This window comes from Neodiprion pinetum, chromosome 5 (genome assembly GCF_021155775.2).
Source record: "Neodiprion pinetum isolate iyNeoPine1 chromosome 5, iyNeoPine1.2, whole genome shotgun sequence".
Classification (NCBI taxonomy): Eukaryota; Metazoa; Arthropoda; class Insecta; order Hymenoptera; family Diprionidae; genus Neodiprion; species Neodiprion pinetum.
The window spans coordinates 30,859,355-30,874,049 of NC_060236.1; the positions used below are offsets into that span (position 1 = coordinate 30,859,355).

The 14,695-nt window shown below is 41.9% G+C and overlaps 2 protein-coding genes across 5 annotated transcripts in view; both read right to left on the bottom strand.

Moving 5' to 3' along the window:
- Positions 1-964: 964 nt before the first annotated feature.
- Positions 965-4,810, bottom strand: HisCl1 (Histamine-gated chloride channel subunit 1). The gene is made up of 7 exons (XM_046629990.2): positions 4,102-4,810; positions 3,718-3,895; positions 3,399-3,625; positions 3,235-3,317; positions 2,856-3,167; positions 2,171-2,376; positions 965-2,087 (listed from the first exon to the last, which is right to left on the bottom strand). The coding sequence occupies exons 1-7, from the start codon at positions 4,173-4,175 to the stop codon at positions 1,911-1,913; spliced, it is 1,257 nt and encodes a 418-aa protein (XP_046485946.1). The 5' UTR covers positions 4,176-4,810; the 3' UTR covers positions 965-1,910.
- A 977-nt stretch (positions 4,811-5,787) lies between these two features.
- The window catches only part of Gfrl (Glial cell line-derived neurotrophic family receptor-like), a 63,536-nt gene continuing 54,628 nt past the window's right edge, over positions 5,788-14,695 (bottom strand). For 3 of the 4 annotated variants that reach the window (XM_046629983.2, XM_046629982.2, XM_046629981.2), the window contains 9 exons: positions 14,495-14,647; positions 13,935-14,072; positions 13,640-13,845; positions 11,788-12,021; positions 11,633-11,697; positions 11,312-11,516; positions 11,092-11,237; positions 10,808-10,972; positions 5,788-10,670 (listed from right to left, as the gene is read on the bottom strand). In XM_046629983.2, the coding sequence (XP_046485939.1) occupies positions 10,383-10,670; positions 10,808-10,972; positions 11,092-11,237; positions 11,312-11,516; positions 11,633-11,697; positions 11,788-12,021; positions 13,640-13,845; positions 13,935-14,072; positions 14,495-14,647 (1,600 nt within the window). In that variant the 3' untranslated portion in view covers positions 5,788-10,382. The remainder of the gene's footprint in view (positions 10,671-10,807; positions 10,973-11,091; positions 11,238-11,311; positions 11,517-11,632; positions 11,698-11,787; positions 12,022-13,639; positions 13,846-13,934; positions 14,073-14,494; positions 14,648-14,695) is intronic. The other variant, XR_006883650.2, reaches the window with a different exon arrangement.

Genomic DNA, 14,695 nt, shown 5'->3' on the forward strand with positions numbered 1-14,695 from the left:
GGGTTCAGAGTTCACGTTAGAAGATATTTCTTCCAGTTGCGAGGAAATCAAATTATTTTGCGACTTGTCAACACGTTAGGTATAATAATGGAATTTCTTAAGCTTTTGGAAAGCAAGCTGCGTTATCTTACCTTAGATTCGCGGTGTGATCGTAAAATGGTGCCAAATTGAAGCGTCTCGATTATTATCGTGAAACATGAAGCGTTTTTTGCAAGACTGTTTCTCTTCGTTGAATCATAACTCATCATGACCTTAGTCTCGCAATGTAACGAACGCGACCGTTGTTTTCTTTTTTCAACATGCTATAAATACCTGTTCAAACTATAAATGAAAATTATTAAGTCTTCGTGAAACGGACTCTGACCAAAAGGCAATATCCAAGTGAGAAAAGAATCGTTAACTAATTCACAAAAATCATGTCTCGGGGCAGCGGTGAAAACTATTTGAAACTTAACAAAGTCACTGTTCACATCTCACTAGAAACATTCATGATTACAATCTGCACTGCGATTTAAAATTCTTCAAATTTTGTAATACATCGGGGAAAAAGTATCTTTCTCATTCCTCATACAAAAATCAATCTTAACTTATACTTGTTTTATTTCAATTGAGATTCAAGGACATCTTATTTACCTGCTCGAATTGTACGAAAAGCACCGTAAGGGCCAATTATATGTCAGTGCGTCGGAAACCGGTTGTAAAGATTCTTCTTTGGTGTTGTTTTATTTTTGATTTTTTCTATTTTTTTTTTTCTTCTCAACATTTGTTTTTATGCTATACGGAGAGTCTCGATACGCTGGCAAAGAGGAAAGAGCAAAAAAGTAAGAGAATGGAAAAAAAAGGGAGGAAATTCAAAACTCGAGCTGGAACTCGAGGTGATGAAGAAAAAGAGCCTGGGCGAACGAGAAACGTCATGTAATCTCGTTCGATAGACTGTAATAATTATTATACATAATATATACCTATTAAGGTTAACGAAGGTAGCTGGAACTACGGCTACGTAGAAATATATATACATACATATATATATATATTATATGTATATATGCAGACACACACACACATATATATATATATATATACATGGGTAAAGGACCAGCCGTCTTTGATTAAATCTCGACGGGGCGCAGGTGCCACAGGTGTCACAGGTCTCAAATATGCAGGGATGGTGCGCACTAATGGAACCATATTTATCAATTATATTAACAAAGTTATATTATTTGTTACAACTATTACCGTTAATTAATTATTACCACTATTGTTACTCTTATTATTCTTGTAATTATACCATTATCGTTATCATCATCGTCGCCATAGTCATCCTCACCCATCGTCACCATATTTATTATTAAGATTATTATTATTATTATTATTATTATTATTATTATCATTTATATAAATATATTATACATCCATATTTATATAAATTATAAATGTGTATATATATTATACATATATAAACAACCGGCAAGAAGAATATACATGGAAATAAAGTATTGTCTATATCCACGCCTCATGCATTTCGTGTCCTTTCCAACGTTGGTAGAATTATTGTATAATATTTTTGTACGCAATTATGAAAACTTGTGAGTGGAGGAATCATAAATTTGACGTAAATTTTAATGCATGAAACGTAAAAATAATCCAAGCAATTTATTTATAATCAGCCTGGACTTTTATAGAACACATCGGTAAGTCTGCTACTCCTTTACATATAATTTACAGTTTGTCCAAACTTGCCGGATCAATGATTGTATAATTAAATATATATCGCCGTATGTTGGTGATGTAGTAGAAGTATACGTAAGTTAATCGTATAACCACTGTTGCGCTTACTCGGCAATGGTAAGTGTAGTTTAAAAACGCCGCAGAGTAATGACAATAGATTAACAAAAGTCAAGGAGCTCTGGCTAGAGGAAGGTACTCCAGTATACGACGTTTAAGATGAAGAATGAAAACGGGAAGAAGAACCTCGACACCTTGTCGATGTAGATAGCAGTCGCTCGACCTTGGCAGCAAGTCTCGTACTGCACCGTAGGCGGCCGACCCGGACTTCTGCTTCTCTCAGAGTCCGACCGCATTGGCGTCTGTTTAATTGAAGAATTAGCAACAAAGCATAACCCAGTTTAATTTTGTGTAAAGAACGGTAAGCCACAGTTCTCCTCCTCACCTTGAACTCGTCGATGGCTTCTCGCAGGTCTTCGTCCGAGTAGCCCTTCATCGCTTTGGTGGCAATGGGTCCCATGTAGTTGTTCACTACCGCGAACTCCATCAGTGATAAAAATACGAATACACTACAGGAAGACATCCACACGTCGATGGCTTTGACGTACGAAACAGGAGGCAGCGACTGCTGGGACTGAGTATTCTGCGTTGCTGTCGTCAGCAATCAATTGCGAGGCTTAATTTCCGCATTGTCATTCGCTTTAACCGAGAGGAAACGGTGAAGGTTAGCATTTTGAGCGACAGACTACACCTGCGAAAAAAAAATTCAACTCTATTCGTCGGCGAGATCGTGCAGCAGCAATATTTTCGTCTGTAACGGAGAGGAACCAACATATTTGAAATGGGACACGGGATGCCAAGCTCGCCCGCGTCGATTGGAAATTTGAAATTATGTTGTCGTGATTACTCGTTGCCGTCGTCGATCATCGATCATTAAACAATAAAAGTTTGTCAAGCCTTTCCGAGTCGCTAGATTAACTATTTCAGATCTGCTCAACTTGAAAAAAAATTGCGTCACCTACGTAACCTCCGTAAGTCGCGTTTGGACAAATTTCGCGCATGCGCAATCGGACGCTCAATCTGCTTAGTTTCACCGTTTCCTCTCGGTATGTATTACATTATCTTCTTACCCAGAGTCAAAAGCGACGTAACGCCCAGGGTGACTCGGGCCGGAATTGCCTCAGGCTTAATCCAAAAGGCGATCCAGGACATGACGACGATCAAGGCGGACGGTATGTAAGTGTGAAATAGATGGTAACCCAATCTTCTTCGCAAATTAAATACTATTTGAATGCAGGTGAAGTTCCCGGTCGAGTACTCGATCGTACAGTCGGTTGTGTAATTGTTCGATATGTCCAACTGTGGGAGCTCTATCTCAGGGTTCACCACCAGCGGGTCAGTCATATTCCAGACAAACACCAGGTCCTGTGTCGTGTGGGAAACTGTAAGGACATCCGTTCGTTACAGTTCACCACTAAAGCACAAGGTATGGATCAGACATCTACTCACGGCTCTCGATCATCATAGAACAGTATTGCGTGTCGTGCGGGTAAGATTCGAACTTCATGGCGCACGAGAGTACCAGGGTGAGTCTGAAATTTTAGTGATGTTCAGAAGCTGTTGAGGCTATACCCTGCAGAGTTTATAATTGATCAGCGACGGCTCGTACTCACTTGGACATGTAGAGGAGGGTTTTGTCGTGGTAAAGCCAAAGGTAGTGATTGGGTATGGACATTTCGTGAAAGGTGACCTTCTTCGCATTTTTGAAGAAGCAGTCTGGTCGCCAAATGTTGTGGAGCCAGTCGACGTCGAGGATTCGATATTCTTCTGACATATTTTCGGGCAGTCTGAGACGTGAGTCTCGCCAGCTCTGGGCCAGAAATATGTCTGCAACATACGTCTGTGTGACGGGTTAAGCCCGGTTCCAACTTCGGGTTAATCATCAACCGTAATTTATACTGCGGGTAACTAGGGAGGGACAAATCGACTTACCATAGACTCCTCGTTTATTGAATCCAGGCTCAGTACAGTTACGTGAAAATACACCACAGTTGGCTGTCCTAGATACTTGGGTGCCCTGTGCTTGTCGTACTGTTTCGGGTTCAGGGGCAGGATGTCTCTTAGGGATAAAGACGCCTCTTTCCTACCGTACTCCTCTAGCTCCAGGTCTCTGTCGATGAGACAAAAATACTCTAAAACCCAGCAAATATCGTGGACGGTCGATTTTTCTCGGTGATATTGACTCGGCATTTGCTGTATTATACACAATTCCGCGTTTTCGCAAAGCCTTGAAACGTCGCAACGACTCAGAAGGTGTGCGTTTTTAAATGGCTGCACATGCAGTTGACCCGATTGAAACTTTTCTCGCCTACTTACGGAAAGTGCAACGCTGCAATGTCAAAGAGGGTGTAAAGGTAGCAGCACAAAACTACAACGGATCGACTCCTCATCCCTGCGCAGCTTCGGCGTAACCGTTTTTCCCGCAATCCGGTAACGGGGGATTCGTAGTTTTACCGCGTGATCGAGGTTCTCCAGATCCGTTCTCCAGGAGGCTTCGATACTATCAGACGTAATTGTAACGAGCTTGGTTCCGGTTTAGGAATTCACGGCTCTCGGCCAGTCTTAGTTTCGCACTTTTTTCCAACCGACATCACGATCGTCAACTTGTGTATTCCGCTGGTTTCTGGACCTACCCTACGTCGCCGATTCGTGAAAAAACGGTCCTCAGAAATCAAAAAGAGCTATCCTTTCGTCTCACTGTTTGCGGATTTCTATTACTCAATTACTTATTAAAATTAACTTCTAAAACACCCGACGACGGGACACGAGGACGAGGCCAACGACTAACGGATCGCGAAACAGCACCGGCGAGGGACCGCCCGTTCTAAACCACACATCGCTGACGGACTCATAAGCCAATTTGCCTATCGACTAACTGATTAAGCCCTACTCTTCGACCCATCGGGACAAATCTGTACCATGCCGAGGTTCCGTGATGCGTCATATTTGCGGGCCCTTCATAGCTCGGTACCCCTGGGGATTATTTTTTCCGTTAATTCCCTTTTTTGATACTCTGGAGAATTCAGTGACTAAAACGAACTTCCGCGCGGATTGTTCCAGGGAATGTTTTCCCGGCTTCAGGGTGAGTGTTTTTACTTTCGCAGTGAAAAATGGCCCGGCACTCGCACCCTTTCGTTACTGCATGCGGAGGCACCGTTTTAAATCCGCAGTCGGTGTCAGGGATCTGGGGGGTGGGGGGCAAGTGGGGTTAAGCTAGGGGCAGTCGCGGGGTCGCCTCTGACACGCTTGTGGGTATAAAAACCATCGACTAGATGCCTCCCCCCTCCCCCCCCCCCCCCCCCCCCACCCCCTCTCACCCTCTATCCCTGTTTTATGTTCGTTTTACGCTTCTTCGCGCACGATGAATATGGCCTCTGCTGATGCACTCGAAGGATAATTATGAATACTAGATACTTGGGTGCCATGCACGGCAGATAAGGGTATAAGACAGAAAATCGCTAAGACTAGAGCAGTGATGAAATTTCAGTGGGGATGGCATAGTTTCAGTGCGATACTCGTCTTTGCAGATCGCTGATGCAGTTCGATTTTTACTTTTATTCTTATCCCTGTTACTCCGTATCTGGGGTTCCCTTTATTTCAGAATTTTTGTCAGCTGAGAAGACCCTCGTCACTTTTAACGTTATTAATAAAACGGTGATTCGCTATTGATCGCGTTGTGCCAGATATACCTTATACCCCGCCTGTTTACACCAGCAACTTGCCTGCCAAAGTTGCTGCTGCACTCGATTCTCATCGTTTGTAGCTCTTCCATGCCGGTGATTCGCCCTCGCCCAAGTCACATCACGTTCACGATTTGAGTTCGCCGATTCAAGCTCGACTTTTTCTTTTTTTGACGATAATTTTCAATTATGACATATGCATATGGGTTGCGCTAAAATCACACCTCGCGTTCAAGTTTAGCAGACGGAAACAACAAAAGTCCAAAGATTTGTTGAAGAGTTACTTAGGAAAACCTCGACTGAAGTAATGCTTATCTACACATAGTTCGTAGACATTATTTCTTTATTAAACAACGCGCTACAACTTTCGCATTGTATTCAATTTATAATACTTACAACCTAATGTATAGTGCACAATGTACATGACAGCTTATTCCTAGACAACAGGTTTCGTTTCCCTTTTCTTTATCTTAATTTTTTCGTACAGACTTTTTATAATATGTTCAATTATTGCAATATGTAGTACACGCCACGGTATACGTATTCCGTTTCTGTTTCATCAAAGTTGGGCATAGATTATTTCGTTGACGTATGCATTGTGTAACGTTATCGTTGTTTACGGTCGTCGCGTTTCGCGTACACGTGTACCAAAATCATTTGTTTGCATAATTTGCGCAAAGTTTACTTTACGTTGCGCTCGACTTTGAGTACCCACTAGCTATAGATATGTCACGCATGCACGCATGCACGTGCGCACGTTGTGTGTTGTATCGTGTTAGCCCGGTCGGAATAGCGCTTATTAAGTATTGAACGAACCACGCAAACGCAATTCGAGGGAGGAAATGGTGTCATACAACATTTTCACCCTGGTACGCAGCACCGACACATCCGTGGCGTATGTCAGTTCCTCGCATTTATTCCAGGTGAGGTAACGTGCGCACGTGTGTGTTGCCGCATGTGAAACATCGCGAGAAGAACGATAACGCATTCACAGTCAATCAGCGGACTTGCTAGAGTCGAGTATACATTGGTTGGGATATTGGTACATTTTCCCTTTCATTATTCAGGTAATTTTTTTTTACCCTACCTGCTTCATATTTGAATGAAGAATTGGTCCGAGTGACGGAGAAAAAAAATCTATTCGGTTCACCGCGTATATTATTTTATCATTAATCGAATCGCTGAACCGACGGTCGACAATGTAGATTTCATGAAATCGATCTGACCATGTGGGTAAGTGTACCATGTGCTGATAAAATAGAGTGACCGACGGCCAATAAAACAAATTCCATGGATTTAATTGCAGCCTCGATCGGTAAGTGTCTTAATCTATGTACATTAGGGTATACATGTATTTTTTATGTACAATATAACCTCTTACATAATACATGTATATATGTGTATGTATAATATACACGTACATACTTATATTTGTAGTTCAATATGGAAGTATACGTGAGGCACCGTAGAGTACCGAAAACGATCGATTTTTGACCCTTGCCGGTTGCCGTGTCGCAATACGTCGCTTGTCTACGGCCCGTTTCTCGTAACTCTTTCCGAGTTACCTTTTTGACCTGCAGTTATACGGACGTACGCGGGTACATTCTCTCAACCGGCGAACAAGTATAGTATATGGTAATAAAAATATTGGCTGACCCGGTCACGCCGGGTCTTGATATGTTCAAACAGCGCGGGGGAAATTAACGCTCATTTTTAATTTGTCTCCGGCGCCCCTTGTGTATCAACTGATTTAAGAGATACCGGGGGTAGGTATCCCGGCTTCATGAAATTATACAATTTTTGAAATAAAATCTCATAACGAGGTTTGATAAATTTTTTACTCACTACAATGAGGAGTTGAGAAATGAAAAATACGTAAGGAATGTATCTGCAAACTGGTAAACATTCGGAAATGAACTATAGTTCAACGTTTGAAAGGAGCGAAATTGGGCCCTGCGGCTCTTAGCTTTATTGAAACCAACTTTACCGTACTTTATTGCGACTTCGTGGGACGAACAAATAAGCCTTAATGCTTAAACAGCTATTAGGTTGCCCTTAGCCGCGACGTGGTGGAAAGTTATAACGGTATAGGTACGTACTTCAAAAACCGAGCAATAAATAACTTGCATAATGAAGTCTCGCCAAATACCGGTACAGGCGAATTTAATTCAAATCTCAAATCTGATATTTATGAAACTCGACGATATCTATAGTTATATGGAATTGCGGGTCCATTTCGATTTCGTTACACGATCACTTATACCGCAGTGGAGACACAATCTAATGATTTCCGCGTCTGGCATTGTTATACGTAGAATGGAATTGCCTTAAACTTATAACGTTAGGTACGTGATTTAGTACAAGATAAACTTAAATCTTAAATCAACCTTTCTTTTTTTTTCTTTGTCATCTCTTTTCAGTAAAAATTTTCCCCTCTCACTCTCACGCTCTCAGATATCTCGTTTTCGCTCTTTTCTATATTGTTCTCCCTCGCTCTCATTTTTCTCTCTATACATTATTGCTTTGTTGTGCGGAGTCTTGGCCGCGCTTCGCACGCACTTATTATGCCACATAATTATCGATCGTTATTTTATAAGCTCTCGATGGATCTTCGATACTTGAATTATAGTTTTAGGTCAGGCATCAGTTCAAGTATCGACGATCAAGGGCGTGCGAGGTGTTCCACCATCTCGTTTTCAGTTCGTTCGGCTATAAATATAATAAGTAGATATATTATAATTACGTTATTATAGATTAACAATTTTTATTCTATTACAAGTATTGTTTAAATAGAATTCTTTTTCCCATATACAAACAATATATTATTTGTGGTACTTTTTTACAGTACTGTATAGCCTTTTTCACATTACGTACTATACATGTAATATATGTATGTATGTATATCATTTAATCTATTGAAAGTCAAATGAATAGTAGAAACATTCGTATTTCCTAGGTATAATAAGTAATTGTATTCAATATTACGTAACGCCCCGAATACTATATAACATTTATATACGAGACGGCTTTACGAACGAAAATAAATTTCCGCAACTGCCCAATTCGACTTCCAATGATTAATTCTCTCCTCTTAATTACAATGCAATATATATGTACACATCTATTTCTATACGGGTATCTATTTATTACTCATGTCTATACGATATATATACATATATATTTTTGTTCAATTTTTCAATATACCTACATGTATATGTATAGAATTCTATTTTAGTTATTGTTTTTGTCTACATTGTCTACCGCGTTTTTGAGTGGGGAACTTTGGAGGCTTACATATTACAGGCGATAGCAGCAGGTCGGAATAACAATTTGCACGAGTGAATTCAAGACCAGACCGACTTTAAAGTTAAATACTATAACAGTTGCTAGTATCCTGGCAAGTGACATTTTTCTCACAATGTAATTCTTGAACTGATTCACGTTGACCGTGGAAGGTTTGCCAATTCCTGGGATATCAATAATTAATTCTCAATTTTTTTTTTTCAAATTTTATTTACATAGGCACGTGAGTGCAATGCAGTCGGAAATTGAGTACTCGAATCTATTTCTTGAGATCGTTTAGAGCGACAACCGTACTCGAAAGTAGAGAATTAGTCATCAATGTTTTACCATATTTTCAGTACGATATCTTACAATCGCACACTAAATTTCTAATCTCTTGTCACCTCTAAATGGCGCCAGCGCCGGCGTCACGAGGCTCTTTAAAACAATTTGTAAAAGTTTGAAACAACGTTAAAAATGATAATTGAGAAGCTTTAGTGACGATTTTGAGCTTAGTCTAACCTAAAATATAAAGTAGCCCTATTCCTATTTGTGCTTGATGGATTGGTTGGTATATATAGTTGTTTGTCTCTCTCTTGTTTTTTGTTTTCGATCTGCCAATATTCAATAGGTAGTGAAATTCGCATGGAATACTCGATGTTTTCCCGTTCCGTCACATATTTTTATAGTCAGTCCGACCCCATGGTTGAAAGCTTGAAAATCTTGAACCGCAGCAAGGATCTCGCGAAATTTGTTCAACCGTGTATTGAGCTAATTGTAAAGAGCTTAACGGGGTCGAAGAGAGCATTGAAAGAGGCGGGAGTTTTTGTTTGCCCTCTTTTTTTTGACACTCTACCTCCCTCCTCTGTACCGACAGGGTTTTCATGACTATCTTTCTTTCGGCAATCTCGCGGACTTTTTCATTCGATGTACAATATATATATATATATAACTATACATTTGAAGTACGGGTAAACGTAAAAAAATAAATCAACCCAGATTAAATTTGTGCTAAAATAACGCGCAAGGTGTGAATAATTCACTGGAACCCAATATGGTGTGTCTTGGAGGAGGCAAGCTTTCCTTTTCGCTCGGGCTTCAATCATCTCTTCAACCCCACATAACTATAATAATAACTTCTTAATTGGTATATGATAATAATTTTCAGTATGAGCGAGGACTTATTTCTTTAGACATACTTAATATATGTAGTATATAATATATATATACACACAAATATGTATATAAATATTATATATATATATGTGTACTTGTAACGCTGCTGTTTTCCATCGTTCTCTACGTTCATCATGGGTGAGACTTTATCAGACAGAGTCTTATTACGACTATCACTGATTAGCGTCGAATTTTATTCGACCAAAATGCATTTACTATATAAATTTCTTCAAAGAAAATAACAAGCAAACAATACTACAGTCTCGCCAAGATTCCGCAGTTGTTATGGTTTGCGATTTGCGCACGCGATGTGTATACAGAACGACGAAACCGTAGCGTACACAACCGAAGAATGAAGCGAATCTTGTTCCTACCTGGCTCAACGCTATTATACACCCTTCCTCACTACGTGAGTCTCTGTTGTGGTGATAATTCTACAATATCGCGAGTTATGCTCTGTCACGAGCCTTGGCGCATCGTTTTGACGAACGCTGATGGCGTTACAGTTGGAATACAGATGCCGGGTCTTCTAGTCACGAGGTAACTCGTTGTGACGAGTAGCAACGTCAAGAGTAACCGCTGAAGCGGATCTTTCACGAATCGCGACGGACTGCCTCTGTTTGTTTGTGGAAGCCTGACTTCGACTTCCGCCATTTTGAATATTGACAAAAGCGGATGCGTGTAGATCTCGTGATGTTTGTTGTTGATCTTTTCACTCAAATCGCGAAGCATTTCTGCGCACTCATCCTAAGGGGAAAAAAGAAGACGCAGAGTGTTTAACAGCGTGTTTCGTATCAAATTGGAAATTTATTTACCAATGGATCTTGAAGAACAAAGCTTACCTTCAGATCCCATTGGCAAATACTAAAGGTTTGTTTACTCACCTTTACCCGCTTCAACTGCTGCAATGTTTGTACCTGGGTTTGAAGCTCGGCCTGACTTCGAGACAGGTGACTCGTGTTACCCGTAAGAGTTGTGTCCGACTTTATTTGAGCAATGGCGATGACATTTTCTTTAGTCACGTTGTACAGAAGCAGTGTGCAGACAGTCTGTAATGAGGTAAACTGGGTTCAGATAATGACATAATGTGTATAGGGAGTGGGTGGATTCCGGTATTTTTAAGACGTTCGAAAACTTGTGGAATTGTTTAATGTATTCAAAACTGCACCTGGTTGTCAATTTCTTGTTGCACGAAGCTGTCCAGCGATGAAACAGCGTCGAGAATTGTGAGATTGCTGTGTTGCTTGAGCAGATTTTCATCAGCTTCGCTATACCCGAGAAACATGAAGATGCCGTGGGGGATGCTGTACGCGTCTGCAGTGCGATGAAGAATGACGTTAGAGAAAAAATGCATTTAGAATAGTGAATCATCGGGGTCTATAACTGACCTGGGAATGGCCGCATGCAGATGAAGCGTCCACTGTAACAGAGACAGCGACCGCGGTACGCCTGGTAAGCGGGAGCAGCGTGGTTGTAGAATGCAAAGTCGGTTTTACAGGGTGAAGACTCGACGCAGATGGTGTTGCAGATAAGCACCTCGCCCTCGCTGCACTGGCAAAGTTCCGAACACTCGGGTTCGTCCTCTCTGTAGAGCTGTGGGGTAGACCTCGAAACTTAACTCTGTCGTTTATCTCAAGCGATTTTATTTCTCTATTCCTAGAACACCCGAGGTTTGTACACAACCATTTCACGGTTCATCATCTACTCACCCTCTTCCCTCGGCCTTCCCTGATGTACTGATGCGTCTGTCTGGGCCTTTGCACGATGCAGAATCCTGGAACAGAGGGACCGGGCTCAATCGCATTACGTTCAGCCCGCACAACCGCAGAACTTACAAGTCACTGGTAAGAGCTTTGGGACTTACTCGGGGGCACGGTAGTAGTGGTGGTTGTAGTGGTGGTGGTAGTCGACGTCGTCGAGACAGTGGTGGTTGAGTCCCAGGAATCGGCAACCTGTGTGACCTTCGAAATTGGCTCGACCGAGTGCGACTCAGCCAGATCACTCGAATTTTCCTCCACTTCCGTTGTTAGGGTTAGAACCGTTGTTGTACGTTGACGATGGGCTTTTCTTCGCGCGTGAAAGTCCTTCTGCGACTCAACTACGCAGCGAAACGTCACCGAATTAATCCAAAACCCTTTGCACTTGCAATGTAAGAACTCGTCAACTTGACCGAACTAATTTACAGAGTCGTTCTAACTCGCTTCTTATTGTAAACGCTTGAGAAGATAAGCCACCTCAATAAATTCTTACTGCTATTACACGGGCCAACTTATCGCTTCGGTTTTATTGCCATCGATATTCATTTATATTCTGTCGAGTTACGCACAATCATATTAGGAACGCAGTAATGTGGTTGGCAGATTGAGAGTGACCACTCTAATGTCATCCGGAATAAATGCATATCTTCCTTGCTCGCAATAATCTATTTGTGAATTGAATTAATGAACGAGAATCAATCGAATCGGCCGTAATGGTTGCATTTCATCCAAGCTTGCGTGGCCGCATCTAGTGTAATGATTGAAGGGCTGTGTGCATTGTGCCACAGCAGGGCAACACTACTGCGGATATGTTATACTCCCCCTATGAGTGGGAATCGAACCGGTAAATTGATGTAAGCACACTACAATAATTCAAAGAGGTGGCGAACGGATGAATAGCGTAATCATAGCATCGACTAACATTCGATTTTATTGATCAACAACTATATTTTGAAGAGCAGTATTAATTTTCTCCCCAAGTTTCCGAAGCTAGCTTCAGTCCTTTAACGTGATTGGATCTTGCGGATAGGCGAGACAACCTTTGTAGTATACATTCAGGACGTGTATCGACCCAGGAGAGTATAAATAGCGGTTGTCGTTTGTCAGGAATTGTACCTTTGGTATCTACTTTAACTTAAGTGAAGGCCGCACCGAAGATAGTCCTAATTAAACAGCTCGCCTCTGTAGCCAGTCAATGAGGAATTGATCAAACTTGTTAGAAGATCTTCGCAAATTTCGGTTTTACTGTTTTATTTCGCGACGAATCGCTAATCGCGTTTATACTTGAGCCGCGAGAGCTGACACAAGTGCGGATAATAGGTGGTCCTTTGTCCACCACTTGAATCAATCATCATTCGACGAAGCATGGGCATTAATCATAATCAGGTGAATCATAAATCAGGTGAAATTGACAAATTCTCCACATAGCAGCTCTATTTCAAGCAACTGCGGAATGGCTCTTTTGACATCACACTTGACCAATCGATACGTTTGGGCAAATCCTCAATACGTACAAGTGTAGTAGAAACATTTCGATTTCACCACAAGCTCTAACGCTAGCCAGCAGTGGAAGAAACCTGGCACAAACTCCATCGTTGAAAACGTACAACAGTGCCGTTAATCTAGGGATTTCAGTCCCCAAGTCAAAAACGAAAGCCTAACAAAGTAATAATGCTTCGGAAGATCCTCGGGTATATAGGTGAATAATATACTTGATTAGATAATTTGGGATCACACCATCGGAAACGTATTGTCGGGATCAATACAACGTGACATTTATAATTCTCGAAGCTTACAGACTCGTGGATTGACGCGATAAATCCTTCCTGAATCCCGAATACAATCGCAATCATACCTTGAGGGCTCTGCTCTCGTCAAGGAAATTTGTCATCTGTGTTTGCGCCTAAAGCTAGGGATCACAGTTAGGCACACGGGTAAGTTATCAGGGGTTAAACTTACCCACGCACGGATTAACCCAGAGCAGTCGCTGCCAGCCGAGGCAGTCGGAGACTTGTGCTAGGTCTGTCCCTTTGCAAGCACAGTTTGAACGCAGCTCCGTGCCTAGGATCCCGATCATTGCTCGACGACACTCTTTCGTTACCCCGGCGCACTTTTTCGTCACACTGTCGACCGCACAACTCTGTTCGTAGTACTCGAGCCTCTTCCTTAAACGCAAACTCTGGGTCAATGTCGGCTCGAACTTGCCTAACAAAGTAAATTATTAGAACCGGACCATGCTCGCACAGTTTTTTACCTGCATGCTTTGTCTTCCCTGCAGACTTCGGCGAGGCTGTGACAAGTGGGCATTTCAACCCCCTCGACTCGCTGGGCGCATGCGGGGTGCATTTTTTCTTGAGCAATGATGCAGTCGTCCCGTTTGTTGTTGGTTTTCCTTTAACGTTATCAGGTGTGGTTATAGCTTATTGTTAGTCGGTTAGACGCTGTTATGTTCACGGTGGGCTCGAACGCCCGGCAAATAACTCCATAAAATAAACTTTGAGCGTTGTTTTGTGTGAAGGGAGGTGAAGCCACTTAAAAGTTTTAAACAGCTTTATCGTTTAAAAGAAGACGTCTCTTCTTCTCTCATTCCGCGTACACGGGAAGGAAGGAGAGGAGTACGCCCTTGAGTTCACAAGCCTTCTTCGATACAAACTTTTTCCCGATTCAGTTTAGACACCCGAGTTGACGTGGTGGGTTTCGCTCGGTTGTGCAAGCGGATGAAAACAACCGTGGAAAACAAATTACACTTCCTCAAACTCGACCTTAAACTTATACCAATCCCATGAAAGATTGGCCACGTTCCTCAGTGCTCACCTGCACAAACAAAATGCGATCTCCATGGTGTGCGCTTCACTCGCTGTTCGATAAAACTGTTGAAGAGCATCCATGCAGGCGTTCCTAGCGCAGTTTCCGAGGTCGCAGTGGTTCAGGACTGGCTGCAACGCCGTCTTACAGTCTGGGTCATTGCTACAGATGACGAGAATTTGAAATTCGTTTGATGCTTGTCAGAGGAAC

Excerpts from the sequence above, each read along its gene's own strand:
- HisCl1 (XM_046629990.2), bottom strand. The coding sequence starts at position 4,175 with ATGAGGAGTCGATCCGTTGTAGTTTTGTGCTGCTACCTTTACACCCTC. Across the intron at positions 2,377-2,855 it reads TACGTCGCTTTTGACTCTGG|CAACGCAGAATACTCAGTCC; the intron begins GTAAGAAGATAA and ends TGCTGACGACAG. Across the intron at positions 2,088-2,170 it reads AAGCCATCGACGAGTTCAAG|ACGCCAATGCGGTCGGACTC; the intron begins GTGAGGAGGAGA and ends TCAATTAAACAG.